Here is a 19,228-nt window from a genome sequence, read left to right as displayed (position 1 = left end):
GGGTGGTTTCCTGCGGGGGAGCAAGGGACTGGATTCACTCGGCCAACCCCTGTTGGCGTGCATCACAGTCACGAAAGGGGCTAGGTCTCTGGGTGGACTGGATCTGGTGGGTGGACTGGGTCTGGTGGGTGGACTGGGTCTGGTGGGTGGACTGGGTCTGGTGGGTGGACTGGGTCTGTGGGTGGACTGGGTCTGGTGGGTGGACTGGGTCTGTGGGTGGACTCGGTGGGTCTCTGGGTGGACTGGGTCTCTGGGTATTGGATCTATTGTCTGACTGCATTGCCTCAGTATCTCTTTCCATTCATCGCTCTCCTGTTCCATCTCAACTTGGGTTTCTGCCTCTCTTCTCCACCCTCTTGTCTCAGGGAGGATCATGTTGAAAGGGGACAACATTACCCTGCTACAGAGTGTGGTGACCACAACAACCGCCTGACGGAACAGTCCATGGAAAATCCAGATGTCTGCAACTCTGCAACTTTTCTAGAATCTGCCCCCTGCTTTTTTTTGTTTTGTTCCTTTTTCCAAATGTAATGGCGTACTTGTGTTTGTATAACATTAATAAACAAGTAAATGTTTCTTTTTACCATATGGTTTCCTTTAAAAAATAAATGTTCCATTTCTTACAGCTGTTGTCGCATATTTTTTTTATTCTGGAAAACATTTTGAAATGTAGTCATCAATTTAGAAGTCATTACTTTCCCTACTTTGTTAGCTTGGGTCATGGACTCCTGCTGCCATCTAGTGGCAGACATCCACATTGCATTGTACATAATATCTAGGTCAAACATAATGCAGCAGACTTTTGAACATTTTCAGGGGGAATTTAAGTCATATGTTCTATGCTTTCATGTGTGGATCATTTCAAATATGGTTTATAATTATCACACATCAGTGATGTAAATAAAGGGTACATTTAATTTAGCTTGATGCATTTACTCAGGAATTGTTCTATTGTTATTGGCATATAATGTATTTGTATTTCCCACACTGTTTTGATTGATTGATTGAAAACTATTAACAGATTTCAGAATGGGTACAGTACAGCTCAATACACACAATTGTTAATAAGGGGATGCAGACCAGAGAGACTTTCGTCTTGTTTACATCAGGGTCCCCCATTTTCAATTCATCATAACATAATATGACCTGCATGACAATACAAATGGACAGTACTGCTACATCTATACATTTATGACATACCAGATTTGCAAATACAGTACTGTTTGTGATACAAAAAGAGTAAAAAAGAGTATATACATACATATACGGTTCAGTCGTTATAGTTGTAGTAGGTAAATAAATTAATCATGTAGTGGCAGAATACTAATGGAAAAACTAAACATTAGTTAGTTATGGCAGGGGGTGGTCTTGGTATTTGTTTTACGTTATGTTACGTTACGTACTACAGCACGTAGGCAATAGTCCCTGTTCAGTGGAGTGGGAAGCCCCCTAGCAGCGAACCTGCCAACGCCCGGCGCAGAGACACCAATAAGAGGAGACGGTAAGCGGAAAAAAATCTTTTAGTTTTTCAATATTTCTCCCGTCCTACTACTGTATATTATCATATCTCCACTATTACGAGTCACAAAGTATCGCAACGTAATACATATGTTTATGCGACAGTGTGTAATCCTTTTATATTACTGTTGCTTTAGCTAACCTCCGTTTCAACAACAGCATCCGCTAGCTAACGAGCTAAGCTAGCTAGCCGCTAGCTAGTGCCAACCCGACAGAGGAAGCTGCTATTAATGTGTTTAGGCTTGTAAATAATAAAACTCGTAACCTATTTAGTCACACTGTTTTCACAGCTACCCTTGTACGTGCTGTTTGACTTGCCCCAATGACTGCCAACCTGCCTTTGCTGGTTTATACTATATTTCTAACGTTAAGTATTGAGGGAGGAGGACGATAACGTTTAGCTGCTCAGCCATATTATTATTTCTGCAATCAGTGTTCAGGCCCAACTCAACTCAAGCTGTCCACCTTCTATCTAGACGTGTCCGTGAGATGTAACAACAGTTGTCACTGGTTACTAGGTTGATAATATAGCTCGTATTAATATTATTTGACGAAATTGACAGTTTGGCTGGAGATCACTCAAGTAAAACTGATTGTTTTTGTTGAGGACATTGGGTAACATTAGCTGAGGGAACTACTAACCCGAGGTAAGGCAGGGCTAGTTATGTGTAACGTTAGTGTAACACTCTGGTTATCATGGTTTTTTAGTATTTTCTGTAGCAATTGTTATATAGGACAGGACATCACTTGATTACTTCAGAAAGTATTGGACATAGCTACTTGGGAAAATCTTCTGTTCTATGGGTAACAGTACTGTATATTTGCATATGATATCATATATGTCACAAATGTAACAGTACTATATACCTGCATGTCATGTATGTCCCTATGCCATAGATGTCATGTATGTCATAAATGTCACTATGAATTGAAAATGGGGGACCCTGATGTAAACAAGACAAACGTCTTTCTCTGGTCTGCATCCCCTTAACAATTGTGTGTATTGAGCCGTACTGTACCCATTCTGCAATCTGTTAAATAAAGTTTTCATTCATTCATTCACACACTTCAGAAAGTATTGGACATAGCTACTTGGGAGAATCTTCTGTTCAAGTCACTGTGTTTATCTGACAGATCACAGGCTACATATTATTCTGTAATATCTTCTCGTTTGACTCTACTGATGTGTGTGTGTGTGTGTACGCACATCCTGAATAGCCAGGTGTCCAATCATTTCCAGAGGGTTATGTTAAGTTCATCATTTGTTCTCTATGTTAACCAAGTGAGCTGGGAAGGAAGCTTTCAGATGAGCTGTGACCACTCATGTTGGAATTTCCAAGTGAGTAAATCCGGTGTAATGCCTGGCTCGCTGTCACCGCCTTGCACCATTTGCGACGTGACCGTAGAGAGTACACAGTATTGTTTTGTGTCCGGTCCACGGGAGAATGCCTGACTGTTATCACTTCCAATAGCAATGAATTGTCAGTTGTCATTTGCATATTTGAGCCTTACTGCGTTTCATACGAGTTGCACTGTCTGTCTGTTGGTGTGTAAAGTGCCAGGGCTTATGACCGCATCAAGAGTATCAGCTGCTTTCACTGCATAGTCCCCACGAGACTGGCCTGCTTTCAGAGTCCTGGCTGGCCTACAAACACAAACGAGTGGATTAAGGTCGACAAGAGTCATTATTCCAGCTGCGGCCAACCTCCCTCAGCTTTACCGGAGTGTCCAGAGGCTGCAGGTGTTCCCCAGTAGTTCTGGACTGTCTTCAGGTCTGTTTCTTTGAGGATGCAGGTGTTCCCCAGTAGTTCTGGACTGTCTTCAGGTCTGTTTCTTTGAGGCTGCAGGGGTTCCCCAGTAGTTCTGGACTGTCTTCAGGTCTGTTTCTTTGAGGATGCAGGTGTTCCCCAGTAGTTCTGGACTGTCTTCAGGTCTGTTTCTTTGAGGCTGCAGGGGTTCCCCAGTAGTTCTGGACTGTCTTCAGGTCTGTTTCTTTGAGGCTGCAGGGGTTCCCCAGTAGTTCTGGACTGTCTTCAGGTCTGTTTCTTTGAGGCTGCAGGGGTTCCCCAGTAGTTCTGGACTGTCTTCAGGTCTGTTTCTTTGAGGATGCAGGGGTTCCCCAGTAGTTCTGGACTGTCTTCAGGTCTGTTTCTTTGAGGCTGCAGGGGTTCCTCAGTAGTTCTGGACTGTCTTCAGGTCTGTTTATTTGAGGCTGCAGGGGTTCCCCAGTAGTTCTGGACTGTCTTCAGGTCTGTTTCTTTGAGGCTGCAGGGGTTCCCCAGTAGTTCTGGACTGTCCTCAGGTCTGTTTCTTTGAGGATGCAGGGGTTCCCCAGTAGTTCTGGGCTGTCTTCAGGTCTGTTTCTTTGAGGATGCAGGTGTTCCCCAGTAGTTCTGGACTGACTGTCTTCAGGTCTGTTTCTTTGAGGCTGCAGGGGTTCCCCAGTAGTTCTGGGCTGTCTTCAGGTCTGTTTCTTTGAGGATGCAGGGGTTCCCCAGTAGTTCTGGACTGTCTTCAGGTCTGTTTCTTTGAGGATGTAGGGTTTCCCCAGTAGTTCTGGACTGTCTTCAGGTCTGTTTCTTTGAGGATGCAGGGGTTCCCCAGTAGTTCTGGACTGACTGTCTTCAGGTCTGTTTCTTTGAGGCTGCAGGGGTTCCCCAGTAGTTCTGGACTGTCTTCAGGTCTGTTTCTTTGAGGATGCAGGGGTTCCCCAGTAGTTCTGGACTGTCTTCAGGTCTGTTTCTTTGAGGCTGCAGGGGTTCCCCAGTAGTTCTGGACTGTCTTCAGGTCTGTTTCTTTGAGGCTGCAGGGGTTCCCCAGTAGTTCTGGACTGTCTTCAGGTCTGTTTCTTTGAGGCTGCAGGGGTTCCCCAGTAGTTCTGGACTGTCTTCAGGTCTGTTTCTTTGAGGCTGCAGGGGTTCCCCAGTAGTTCTGGACTGTCTTCAGGTCTGTTTCTTTGAGGCTGCAGGGGTTCCCCAGTAGTTCTGGACTGTCTTCAGGTCTGTTTCTTTGAGGATGCAGGTGTTCCCCAGTAGTTCTGGACTGTCTTCAGGTCTGTTTCTTTGAGGATGCAGGGGTTCCCCAGTAGTTCTGGACTGTCTTCAGGTCTGTTTCTTTGAGGATGTAGGGTTTCCCCAGTAGTTCTGGACTGTCTTCAGGTCTGTTTCTTTGAGGCTGCAGGGGTTCCCCAGTAGTTCTGGACTGTCTTCAGGTCTGTTTCTTTGAGGATGCAGGGGTTCCCCAGTAGTTCTGGAGTGTCGCACATACCTGAAAAGCAAGGCCACTGTTTGTAGCCCAGCTGCAGCCGTGCAGTGCAGATCCACACACTGATGATGTATGGAGCATCTGATTGAGCACAGAGCAGCAAAAATGATGTCGTATTTTGGCCACACTGGCTGCTCAGGGTTCTAATTCACAGACAGGTTCACTATTTTACCTTCCAAATTTGCTGACAGAGTATACAAACTTTTTTTTATCCACCTTTTCTCCCATTTCAATATTTCTCCCATCCCAATTTTCGTATCGTCCAATTCAACCCTCCCCTGTCTTTTGAACGCTGTTTCTTGCCTCCCACAAGCCGGCTGCAATGTGGACTAAAGTCATACATAGCACGAGTCCCCTCCGATACTCGAGGTAACAGCAGTCACATCTTTCCACCTGCGCGGCTCGATCTTTCAGCGTCAGGGGTCTGGGCTTTGGAGAGGCCCCACCCCGTCGCTTCCTGATTCTACTGCGCAGGCGCACCAACCGACCTGTAGGAGTCGCTGTCCACAACGCCCGATCCCCACCCATCAGTTTCCTTCCCCCTAATACTGCCAATGTGTATTAGTGCGGATGACCAGCTAAACTGAAAGCAATGTGGCAATGTGAAAGCAAAGTACACAAACTTAAAGGTGCTCTAAGTGGTATTTTCTTTGTTAAATGATGTGTTAAATAGCTCTACATTCCTACAGCCATCACTGATATAGAGTGTTTGGTCAGTAACATGGGCCTCTCAGTCCCTCTGCTCTGCAGGTAAACACAAAATACATGGTATCCCTTCCCACTTTATACAATCAGTAATAGTATATCCAATAACTTATACCAGTCAAATATTATCAGTGTTTATTGAGCTTATTGCAATAACGTTATACCAGTCAAATATTATCAGTTTATTGAGCTTATTGCAATAACGTTATACCAGTCAAATATTATCAGTGTTTATTGAGCTTATTGCAATAACGTTATACCAGTCAAATATTATCAGTGTTTATTGAGCTTATTGCAATAACGTTATACCCAATGTTTAATAAAAAAGGTTGCCGTTAGTAATAATTAACGTTACTTTACCCCCACTCTGTCTGCGTGGCAGCAGCTCTCTCCACTCATCATGGAACGGCATATTTCTTGAGAAAAATGTTTGTTTTGGACGGTGCAGCCAGGATGTCTGGAGTGTTTGGGTCCATGTGGCACAAGCTAGTATCAGCTTAAGCATCAGTCATCAATATTCCAAATTTGGTAATGCACAAATTACCCCTTTTCCACCAAGGCAGTTCGAGGGCTGGTTTGCAGCCGGTGACTGATCTCCAACCAGTTCTTACTAATAATAATAAATTGTATTTGTAATGCACTTTTTGTTCACTAGGATCCCAAAGTGCTACAGGGTTAAACATAGTTAATAATGATTAATAATAATAAAATAAAATACAGAATAAAAATAGAACATAGTTAAAAACATAGTATTTAAACAGAACATTTAAAACAACAGCACAAGAAAAAAATTAAATCACAAGAAAAAGCTAGCAATCAAAGCCGGCCTTTTGAAATAAGTAGGTTTTCAGGCCTGCTCCGAGTCCAGGCTCTGTGGTGCCCTCAGCTGGATGGGGAGGCTGTTCCACAGGCGTGGTGCAGCCGAGCAGAAGGCTCGGCCCCCCATGGTGCAGAGCCTGGTACTGGGGACCCGAAGGAGCAGGCTACCTGCAGATCTGAGGGTACGGGTGGAGGATTGTGGAGTGATGAGTTCCTGTAGGTAGAGGGGTGTGTGTCCGTTTATGCAGTTATGGGTGAGCAGCAGAATTTTGTAGTTGATGAGACAGATGTCAGCCTGGTATTGTAGTCAGATGTCAGCCTGGTATTTTAGTCAGATGTCAGCCTGGTATTGTAGTCAGTTGACTTCCATGGGTTTATGTGGTGTTTTAAGGCACATTTTCAGAAACAATGGAAGCCTATGGCAGTGGTGAATCAGGGACTACAATTCTAAAATCTTCAGCAACATTTTCAGGTAAACGCTTATGAAAAAAGGGCTCAGACATATCTTATATAGAGCGTCTGACATATCTTATATAGAGCAGAGACAGAGCCACTCTTGCCTGGTGTGTTTTCATTGATCTTCTTCATATATTAGTCGATTAATCGAAAACCAATGTAAACAACAACAATTTTTTTTATTTTTTTTATTTTTATTTATTTTTATTTATTTTTAATTACCTATCTTTGTGAAAGTGGCTTCTCAGCTCTGGTCCAGCTGAAGACAGAGCAGAGGAACAGATTGGACATTGAGCATGACCTCAGAGTTGCTTGTCTACCATCACCCCAGACTTTGAGACTCTTGTCAGGACCAAACAACAACATCATAACATGATGATCCCATAGCAAATTAAAATAATGACTCATGAAACATTTGAATTTGGATCTTTAAGCCACTTTAAATGAAAATGTATTTGAAGAACAATACAGCAATCACTCATAACAAGATAAATAAATTAAATAATACAAATTAAAGTGGAAGTGTACTTTAAATAACTTTTGTTTGCTGTGTGTGAGAGGAGTCCGTATCAGGGTTTCCGTTAGAAAAAATTGTTGCCGGTCTCCGTGACCTGCAAGATTTCAACTACCGGACAAATGAGATTAATTCCGGTCATAGTTTATTGAGCTTTAAAACAATTGATAGGCAGGCTCATGTCATCCTCAAGGCATGTAGATTTATAATATTATTACTTAAAACTAGGCTACTTTTGCGTATACAGTCATTAATATATTCCAAATAAAATAAGTCCCTCGATACTCCGTCTCCGTGCTGCTGCTGACTTGAAATAAAATATAAACAGCAGTCTGTTATAATCACATTTTTATGAGCTAACGAATTCCGTTATATTGGACATTTGTATTAATTATATCAAGCGAAGAACTGAGAAAGCAGAGACACGGCAACATTATCGTGGTTTGCGTGACTACTCTCTCCACCTCAATGTCACGCGGTCGAAAAGGGCGCTTGTCTATTGGACAGTGGAAATGTGTGTGTGGCTGCGATCCTGTGTGTGCGCGCGCGCGTGTGTGTGTGTCTGTGTGTGTACTGCGGAGCCCAGATCAGCGGAGCCGAGTTTTGACATGGCATTGATCCATTGTTCTATTGAAGCACATTACCATTACCACCATCCTCTCGCTAAACAACTTGTAGACCACGGTGTTTTTATGAGTGCCCACAAGTAGCCGTTTTAATAATATAATAAGCCGCGCGCCTCGGTAATAATAATAAGCCGCGTTTTTTCTTCCTTCTTCCCAAGATGCACAGACATAGAGAGAGAGAGAGAGAGAGAGATAGATAGATAGATAGATAGATAGATAGATAGAGAGATTAGATGCAGTGTGCTTGTTTTGCAGTGAGTGCTGCGAGCAGTGGTAATAATAATCACTTCCTATATTTGGTTCGCGTTTGGTCCGATGAAGCGAACCGAGACCTACGTTTTTAAAGCTCTCGCTGACAACGTCGTTGTCATTATTAGAAGCAACGAGGAAACAAATGTAATGATCGTTTCGTTCATCGCATAGGCTATTTAATTTTAGCCTATTTTAATACAATTCAAATAATCAAATTGTGCTTAGACTCAGGGAATTATTTTCACCGGACATTAAGACCGGAGAAATTAAATATGTCGGACTTCAAGAGATTTTGCCGGACAAATACCGGTAATTACCGGCTAACGGAAACGCTGGTCCGTATGTGTGTGTGTCTTACTCTGATCGCTGTGTGAGTGAGAGGAGTGTGTGTACTGTAATTTGTGTGTGTGTCTTACTCTGATCGCTGTGTGAGTGAGAGGTGTGTACTGTGTAATTTGTGTATGTGTGTGTGTCTTACTCTGATCGCTGTGTGTGAGTGAGAGGAATGTGTGTGTGTCTTATAGAGCTGCCGCGATTACCGCATTACCGCGGTATCGCTGTTACATCACGGCCACCGCAGAGTAGGCTGAATACCGCGTCACCGCTGTTTTTTATAATAATAATAATAATTTACCCTCCTCTCGTTGGGCTTGCGGCTCTGCAGATATACCCTACTCGTCTATCGAGGTTCCAAGCGACCCTATTGGGTACCAGAAAAGTCACGTGAAACATTGCAGACCACTGATTGGTCAGAAGAGAGACGCGTCACACGTTTTTACGTCCTGAATGTCAGTTCATCACAACAGCTAATAACGTTAGCTTTAACTCTCCGCCGGAGTGGACTATCATCGCTCTTCAGGAGTACTAAACGAGACATAATGATTTTACTGTCTGCAACGAATGTTATAATAAAAGCCCTTCGTTCTATACACTTGTCTGATTGAAAACTTTATTAACAGACCGCAGAATGGGACAACTCAGCACGCTCTGAGCAAAGAAAGGAACTGAGATATGAATAGAGTATTGCTTGCTATGGTCCGGTAAATACGCTGATGTTATTGAACGCATAACTATATAATGTCAATGCCACAAAACGAATGCCTTTATTATAAAGTAGTAACTTTATAGTAATAATAATAAGAAAGGGTCGGGGGGGTGCCCGCGACACCGAGTGAACTGCGCATCCGTGTTTCACTTTCAATAACTAATGCGTGCTTGCCGAATCCCAAACAATATTCATGCTGCAAAGTCATCCTCTAAAGATAGACATTTAGACTAGAGGCAGGCTATATGCTATAAAGAGTAGACTACTACTAAAAAAAAAAATGCATTCAAACTTTTTTTTGAATTTTTTGTGTGCGTGCGGTAAAAACCGCGGCGGTAGGAAATATTTTGCAAATTTGTGCGATAAGGAAATAATCAATACCGCGGCAGCTCTAGTGTCTTACTCTGATTGCTGTGTGTGAGAGAGAGGAGTGTGAATGTGTGTGTGTCTTACTCTGATCGCTGTGTGTGAGTGAGAGGAGTGTGTATGTGTGTGTCTTACTCTGATCGCTGTGTGTGAGTGAGAGGAGTGCGTGTGTAATGTATTGTGTCTAGTCTGATCATCATCTCCTGCAGGGGAACAATGTTTTCAATGTCCAAAATTTGCTATGGGATCATCATGTTATGATGTTGTCTGGAACCCTGAGAAGCCACTCTCACAAAGATAGGTAGTGCAAAAAAAGCAAAAAAAAAAAAAAATTAAATAATTTTTATTTATTTTTTTTTTATTACTAATCGACGCAACAATTTCTCGTCTACGATTTTTTATAATCGACGTCGTCGATTATGTCGACTAATCGTTGCAGCCCTAATAACAAGCATTAAACAAAATGGCCCAGTCATCTATTCACCTTTGTTTAATACACAAGGCGTTGTCTCTAATGTTATCTAGCTACTGATGGCTCCCGATATCATCAGTTTGGTGCTGGCTGGCTAACGTTAGCTTCTAGCCACAATGCTATACTGTTATATGGCATATTCCTATCACGTTAGCAAGCATGTAAGCTAACAAAATCAGCGCCGATGAGATTAAACTCCGCTCTTGGTGGTCAATTGTGTTGATGATAGTTTTGTTTCATCAACAAATGAGAGGCAGAACACACAGTGAATGTATCCGTTTTGTTTATTGCACTTTTATTACACTTTGCTGAAAAATAAGTGCTGCATTGGCTAAATAGCCGAGGCATTTAAACATGGCGGCGTGTTGACATTTCTTTGCAGGAAGTGTATTGGCACATTCAAGTTCTGATTGGTTGAAAATTGCCTTCATGTTCGCCACCTACTGCTTTGGCAGTGTACTACATCACTGTGCTCAGGTGACAAAACGAAAGTTCTCAGGTTGCAAAACGAATGTCTGACTTGCCTATCGCTACGTTGCGCTCTGGAAAAGCGAAACTCATCTGAAAACGAAACGAAAACATCAGTCAGTGTAACCGCAGCCTCAGCCTTTTCCCCCTGTAGGCTAAGGCGTCGGTTACACCTTTCGTATCATTTTCGTATCGTCGTCATATGCGTATCGCCGCGACGTCGTGCGCCTCGAGTCACACTTTCGTTTTTTTTTCCCGTTTTTGTCACCCGAGCACACTGATGTAGTACACTGCCAAAGCAGTAGGTGGCAGTAGGTGGCAAACATGAAGGCAATTTCAACCAATCAGAACTTGAATGTGCCTGCAAAGCAAATGTCAACAAGGCGGCCACCATCTTTTGCCTAGTTACCCAATGCAGCAATTCTTTTTCAGCAAAGCCTAATAAAAGTGCAATAAACAAAACGGATACATTCACTGTGTGTTCTGCCTGTCATTTGTTGATGAAACAAAACTAACATCAACACAAGTGACCACCAAGAGCGGATAGTTTAGTCTAAAAAAAGATCGGTAGCATTGTTAGCTGCATGCTAACGTCAATGGAGTATGCCATTATAACAATATAGCATTGTGGCTAGAAGCTAACGTTAGCTCACGCTACTTAGCCAGCACCAAAACTGATGATATCGCGAGCTATCAGTAGTTAGATAACATTAGAGACAACGCTGTGTGTATTAAACAAAGGTGAATAGATGACTGGGCCATTTTGTTTAATGCTTGTTAAGTTGAAAGAGGAGCTCTGAGCTAACAGGGTCTGAATCCTGATAGCTCACGTTAGCCAGCTGCTCATGCAATCGGTAATGCTAGCAGAATGAATGGATGTAAACTTTATTTAACATATTGCATATGGGTACAATACAATACGGCTCAATACAAACAATTGTTAAGGGAATGCAGACTGTTGTAGCTTGGACTGGGGTCCTTATAACAATAACTTGACAACACATGGTAGCTGAAGCTATTTGGGACACGGAGCTATGTCCCAAACACACACACTGTTGTCACCGGAAGGGCACGCAGATGGTATCTACTGTGCATGGGCGTTTTCGCAACAACGGCTCCGTGCTGACTACACGCTGTTGTCGATGCGTTTTTTTTGCGTATCTCCAAACGCAAACACAATTTTGCGTTTCAGCCGTATCCACAAAAAAACGCCAAAAAACGCATTTCTGTGTAATAGGGACATCAAACGTCGTCAAAAACGTATAAAAAAACACCAGGAATACACTAGTCTAACCATGGCCTAAACAAAGGACACAGGCCTCTGTTTGGCAGGCGTGCAACACTGTAAATATGCTGCTTTGATGATCAGCACAGGGATGTCCTTCTGCTTAGGCCTAAAAAAAATAATGGTTTGTTTCCGGTTGGCGACCGACCCTGCCGATTTAGGTGCGACCCAATATATTTAATGAGTTTAAAAAAAAATCCTTATTTTTATTTTTTTTTAGAATAAAGTTTCATAGAAATCTTAGTCAAACCTTTAGTATTATGGATATTAAACATGCTGGCAGAGTACATGCATCCATGTTGTTGTGAACATTTTAATTAAATAAAGAAATTCCCTATCCATAGTCGCCGTGGGAAAGAATAAAATACAAAATAGAATAAAATAAATTCCCTACCTACTTACCCATGGCCTTAACTGACAACCAACAGGAAACAAACAATATTTTTTGTTATGCCTTACCCTCCGTTTTCTGGGTTTACAGTTGCATAATGTGCTCTGCTGTTGGCTATGAGGGCAGAGTTAGCATTGTTTGGGTTTACAGTCTCATAATGTGCACTGATGTTAGTTATGAGGGCAGAGCTACACACCAGGTGTAGGAAGAAATACTCAAACAGGCTTTGTGTAATAATATGATGCCCTAGTTTAGTATCCAATTTCCAATGTGCTTTTGTAACGTCACACTTGGCAGAGCTACATGTGTTTGTGTGTATTTTTTAATTTATTTAGTCACTTGAGATCAAATATCTCTTTTTCAAGCAAGACCTGGCCAAAATGGCAGCAAAACCAAAACAAACATACAAATAAATACACAAAACACAGACGGAGACATAAAAAGCAAAGTGGGGCAAGGGGATACATTTGAGCTGCAGCAAAACTGTATGCAAAGTTTGTCCGAGGGAAGCAACCGCTGTGATTGGAGGATCAAGAAAAGAGGGCTTGGGATAGGTCAATTACTCATCTTTTATATAGTCCATTTGATTTTATTTGTTTTATGTGGACCAGTTTGAATAACTAAGTAGTTGTTCAGCAGACAGCTTTGCAGTTTTATTCCCACCATATGGAGGTTCAAAATACAGAAAAGGATTTAGCCTAGGCCATATGAATTGCAAAAGTTGCAGGGATACATCTAAGCTGTCGTGAGCGTAGCTCTGTTTTTGTGTTGTAATTCCTCAGGTCTCTCATTGCCTCATTCACACTGGTCCGCTGTGATGTGGACCTATTATGAACTAGATCATCAAACGTATCAATAATGATGTCATCATCACAAGATGATCAGCCTCTAGCTTCTGTTTCCACCACCAGTACCATTGGCACTGACGGAACTGGGTCGATTGGATTGTTGGATGGAATGCTTTGTTTGGAAGCAAGTCCCCCCCCCTCCCCAAAACAGGCAGCATTTTATCAACACAATGATTCTTTTCACGCTGCCGCGGTATTGATGTTTTCCTTACCGCACAAATTTGCGAAATATTTCCTACCGCCGCGGTTATTATCGCACAAAAAAGAAAAGAAAAAAAGTTTGAATGCATTTTTATTTATTTTTTAGTAGTAGTAGTAGTCTACTATATAGCCTGCCTCTAGTCTAAATGTCTATCTTTAGAGGATGACTTTGCAGCATGAATATTGTTTGGGATTCGGCAAGCACGCATTCGTTATTGAAAGTGAAACACGGATTCGAAGTCTCCCCTCTTGTCGTGCGCCGTTCACTCAGTGTCGCGGGCAGGGGTGGTAGCGCCCGGCGGTTACCCCCCCCGACCCTTTCTTCTTATTATTACTATTATAAAGTTACTACTTATGATTAAAAAAGGCATTCGTTTTGTGGCATTAACGTTATATAGTTACACGTTCAATAACATCAGCGTATTTACCGGACCATAGCAAGGCAAGCATTACTCAATTCATATCTCAGCTCCTTTCTTTGCTCAGCTCAGGGAGCTAACGTATTAGCCGTGTTGTGAGCTCTGATCAATAGCTGACATTCAGGACGTAAAAAACTAATACGCGCTTGCCGATTGGTGGTAACACACTGCAGGACGCTCCAACGTGTGACGCGTCTCTCTTCTGACCAATCAGTGGTCTGCAGTGTTTCACGTGACTTTTCTGGTACCCAATAGGGTCGCTTGGAACCTCGACAGAGGAGTAGGGTATATCTGCAGAGCCGCAAGCCCAACGAGAGCAGGGTACTTTATTATTATTATAAAAAAAACAGCAGTGATGCGGTATTCAGCCTAACTCTGCGGTGGGCGTGATGTAACAGCGATACCGCAGTAATGCGGTAATCGCGGCAGCTCTAACCACTAGGGATGGGTACCTTTCACATTTGAACCGATACCGGTACCTGTGAATCGATACCGGTACCCAACGGTACCTTTTTTCGGTACTTTAGTCTCAAGAAATTAAATTTCTCAGTCGTAAAAAAAAATCCAAACTTCAAATAACTACAATTTCGACCGTTTTCGGCTTGTCATTGCTGCTTTGTTGTTGAATCAAGTCAAATCCTAGGTAAGCATATATTGTGCGTGTGAACGTTGACATGAAAAGAAAAAAGTTAAAAAAAAAAAAGAAAAAGTAAAATCGTACCGACGTGTTTCGGTTCGTTACCTCAAAAGTACCGAATTCGGTCCCCATCCCTACTAACCACGCTACCAAAATTGTTAACCCTTTCACTGTGACAATACAGAAGGTTAACCCGTTCACTGCCACACTACAGAAGGTTAACCCTTTCACTACCACACTACAGGTTAACCATCTGTAGTGTGGTAGTGAAAGGTTAAATGTATGGGCAGAAATAGCAGAAAGACCGAAATATAGGCAATCAAATTTGATCTGTGTGTTTGTGGGGGTGTGTTTGTGGGGGTGTGTGTGTGTTTGTGGGGGTGGACGGTAGGTGTGTTTGTTTGTGTGTGTGTTTGTGGGTGTGTGTTTGTGGGGGTGGTTGTGTGTGTGGGTTAAACCTTCCCCCAATATTCCCAGGATATCCGGTCTTACTGGCTCCAGTTCATGTTGGAGGAAGCTGCACCACGTAGTCGCTGCTGCACCAGATGGTGACGCTCCTCTGAACAACAAACGTTACATATTTACAACACAATATTTAAACGATAACAACAAAATATATCCTACAACATTACCAACAAATGTAAATAAAAAATATTGCAAGTACATGACATTAACGCCTGTCGACCAAATGGAATTAATTGAACAACAAATTGCCTGTGGGCGTTAGCTAATCCATCAATTCCAAAAGTTCACCCTGGAAACGTCTCCTTCCATCAAAACGGACACATCCTGAGCTTCTGTTCAACAAGCGGAGTTGCTGGTTCTCCCTTGTTTTTCATTTGGAACCTGACATGCTGCTGGATTGCAGCAGTTTTATTCTTTTTAGGGACCAATCAACCACACAGACAGTGGTGCTCGACAAACACTCTTCATTTAGTGTTTATTATTACAACTCAACCACACAGACAGTGGTGCTCGACAAACACTCTTCATTTAGTGTTTATTATTACAACTCAACCACACAGACAGTGGTGCTCGACAAACACTCTTCATTTAGTGTTTATTATTACAACTCAACCACACAGACAGACAGTGGTGCTCGACAAACACTCTTCATTTAGTGTTTATTATTACAACTCAACCACACAGACAGTGGTGCTCGACAAACACTCTTTATTTAGTGTTTATTATTACAACTCAACCACACAGACAGTGGTGCTCGACAAACACTCTTCATTTAGTGTTTATTATTACAACTCAACCACACAGACAGTGGTGCTCGACAAACACTCTTTATTTAGTGTTTATTATTACAACTCAACCACACAGACAGTGGTGCAGGACAAACACTCTTCATTTAGTGTTTATTATTACAACTCAACCACACAGACAGTGGTGCTCGACAAACACTCTTCATTTAGTGTTTATTATTACAACTCAACCACACAGACAGTGGTGCTCGACAAACACTCTTTATTTAGTGTTTATTATTACAACTCAACCACACAGACAGTGGTGCTCGACAAACACTCTTTATTTAGTGTTTATTATTACAACTCAACCACACAGACAGTGGTGCTCGACAAACACTCTTTATTTAGTGTTTATTATTACAACTCAACCACACAGACAGTGGTGCTCGACAAACACTCTTCATTTAGTGTTTATTATTACAACTCAACCACACAGACAGTGGTGCTCGACAAACACTCTTTATTTAGTGTTTATTATTACAACTCAACCACACAGACAGTGGTGCTCGACAAACACTCTTTATTTAGTGTTTATTATTACAACTCAACCACACAGACAGTGGTGCTCGACAAACACTCTTTATTTAGTGTTTATTATTACAACTCAACCACACAGACAGTGGTGCTCGACAAACACTCTTCATTTAGTGTTTATTATTACAACTCAACCACACAGACAGTGGTGCTCGACAAACACTCTTTATTTAGTGTTTATTATTACAACTCAACCACACAGACAGTGGTGCTCGACAAACACTCTTCATTTAGTGTTTATTATTACAACTCAACCACACAGACAGTGGTGCTCGACAAACACTCTTCATTTAGTGTTTATTATTACAACTCAACCACACAGACAGTGGTGCTCGACAAACACTCTTTATTTAGTGTTTATTATTACAACTCAACCACACAGACAGTGGTGCAGGACAAACACTCTTCATTTAGTGTTTATTATTACAACTCAACCACACAGACAGTGGTGCTCGACAAACACTCTTCATTTAGTGTTTATTATTACAACTCAACCACACAGACAGTGGTGCAGGACAAACACTCTTCATTTAGTGTTTATTATTACAACTCAACCACACAGACAGTGGTGCTCGACAAACACTCTTCATTTAGTGTTTATTATTACAACTCAACCACACAGACAGTGGTGCTCGACAAACACTCTTCATTTAGTGTTTATTATTACAACTCAACCACACAGACAGTGGTGCTCGACAAACACTCTTCATTTAGTGTTTATTATTACAACTCAACCACACAGACAGTGGTGCTCGACAAACACTCTTCATTTAGTGTTTATTATTACAACTCAACCACACAGACAGTGGTGCTCTTTATTTAGTGTTTATTATTACAACTCAACCACACAGACAGTGGTGCTCGACAAACACTCTTTATTTAGTGTTTATTATTACAACTCAACCACACAGACAGTGGTGCTCGACAAACACTCTTCATTTAGTGTTTATTATTACAACTCAACCACACAGACAGTGGTGCTCGACAAACACTCTTTATTTAGTGTTTATTATTACAACTCAACCACACAGACAGTGGTGCTCGACAAACACTCTTTATTTAGTGTTTATTATTACAACTCAACCACACAGACAGTGGTGCTCGACAAACACTCTTCATTTAGTGTTTATTATTACAACTCAACCACAGACAGTGGTGCTCGACAAACACTCTTCATTTAGTGTTTATTATTACAACTCAACCACACAGACAGTGGTGCTCGACAAACACTCTTTATTTAGTGTTTATTATTACAACTCAACCACACAGACAGTGGTGCTCGACAAACACTCTTCATTTAGTGTTTATTATTACAACTCAACCACACAGACAGTGGTGCTCGACAAACACTCTTCATTTAGTGTTTATTATTACAACTCAACCACACAGACAGTGGTGCTCGACAAACACTCTTTATTTAGTGTTTATTATTACAACTCAACCACACAGACAGTGGTGCTCGACAAACACTCTTCATTTAGTGTTTATTATTACAACTCAACCACACAGACAGTGGTGCTCGACAAACACTCTTCATTTAGTGTTTATTATTACAACTCAACCACACAGACAGTGGTGCTCGACAAACACTCTTTATTTAGTGTTTATTATTACAACTCAACCACACAGACAGTGGTGCTCGACAAACACTCTTTATTTAGTGTTTATTATTACAACTCAACCACACAGACAGTGGTGCTGAACAAACACTCTTCATTTAGTGTTTATTATTACAACTCAACCACACAGACAGTGGTGCTCGACAAACACTCTTCATTTAGTGTTTATTATTACAACTCAACCACACAGACAGTGGTGCAGGACAAACACTCTTCATTTAGTGTTTATTATTATTAGGCGGCACGGTGGTGTAGTGGTTAACACTGTCGCCTCACAGCAAGAAGGTCCAGGGTTCGAATCCCGCTTGGGGACCAGGTTTCCATGATGCCAGTTACCCAGGTGGGGTATCTCCCAGGCCTTTCTGTGTGGAGTTTGCATGTTCTCCCCGTGCTCGCAAGGGTTTCCCCCCCCGATAAGATAAACCCAATGGAAAAACATGCACAACAACAAGATCGCTAACGCTGTGGCGTCCTTGACGAAGACGGACAGGAGCACTTGGATTGGTCCCCTGGCGCGGCTCACGTGGCGCCTGTCTGCTCCCGGTTGCCCTTGGGGGGGAAGGACGACGGGATGGGTTAATCGCAGATACGCATTGTATGCATGGTTCGCATGTGTGCCAAATGGTGACCTCGGAGCAGGTCCTAAATTATTATTATTATTATTATTATTATTACAACTCAACCACACAGACAGTGGTGCAGGACAAACACTCTTTATTTAGTGTTTATTATTACAACTCAACCACACAGACAGTGGTGCTTGACAAACACTCTTCATTTAGTGTTTATTATTACAACTCAACCACACAGACAGTGGTGCAGGACAAACACTCTTTATTTAGTGTTTATTATTACAACTCAACCACACAGACAGTGGTGCAGGACAAACACTCTTCATTTAGTGTTTATTATTACAACTCAACCACACAGACAGTGGTGCTCGACAAACACTCTTCATTTAGTGTTTATTATTACAACTCAACCACACAGACAGTGGTGCTCGACAAACACTCTTCATTTAGTGTTTATTATTACAACTCAACCACACAGACAGTGGTGCTCGACAAACACTCTTCATTTAGTGTTTATTATTACAACTCAACCACACAGACAGTGGTGCTCGACAAACACTCTTCATTTAGTGTTTATTATTACAACTCAACCACACAGACAGTGGTGCTCGACAAACACTCTTTATTTAGTGTTTATTATTACAACTCAACCACACAGACAGTGGTGCTCGACAAACACTCTTCATTTAGTGTTTATTATTACAACTCAACCACACAGACAGTTAGGCCTGCCGCGATAAGCAATAAATCGATTAATTGCCGCGATAATTAAAATTAATGCAATGATTTTGACGGGCGCGATTAATTGCTATTTGCGCGTTTGTTTTAATGAGGCGGACCCAGTGCCCCTTGTCAGTCTCTCTCCGTGTTGGGAGGCGGGCCGCTGGCTTTCTATTCTACTAGCATTAACGTTACTCATACAAACAGAGTAAACACAGTTTTCAATCAATCAATCAATAACAAC

At 41.9% G+C, this 19,228-nt stretch overlaps 2 protein-coding genes across 2 annotated transcripts in view; both read left to right on the top strand.

The window, feature by feature from the left end:
• Positions 1-625, top strand: part of snrpe (small nuclear ribonucleoprotein polypeptide E) — a 31,812-nt gene extending 31,187 nt beyond the window's left edge. The window contains exon 5 of the mRNA XM_084316923.1: positions 366-625. Coding sequence (XP_084173049.1) covers positions 366-433 — 68 coding nt within the window. The 3' untranslated portion in view covers positions 434-625. The remainder of the gene's footprint in view (positions 1-365) is intronic.
• A 799-nt stretch (positions 626-1,424) lies between these two features.
• Positions 1,425-19,228, top strand: part of cdc42 (cell division cycle 42) — a 42,062-nt gene continuing 24,258 nt past the window's right edge. Inside the window, exon 1 of the mRNA XM_084316497.1 lies at positions 1,425-1,501. The gene's annotated coding sequence lies outside the window, so the exon portion shown is untranslated. The remainder of the gene's footprint in view (positions 1,502-19,228) is intronic.

Source organism: Notolepis coatsorum (assembly GCF_963971535.1).
Source record: "Notolepis coatsorum genome assembly, chromosome: 6".
NCBI classification, from domain to species: domain Eukaryota; kingdom Metazoa; phylum Chordata; class Actinopteri; order Aulopiformes; family Paralepididae; genus Notolepis; species Notolepis coatsorum.
This window is presented reverse-complemented; position numbering and strand designations above follow the sequence as displayed.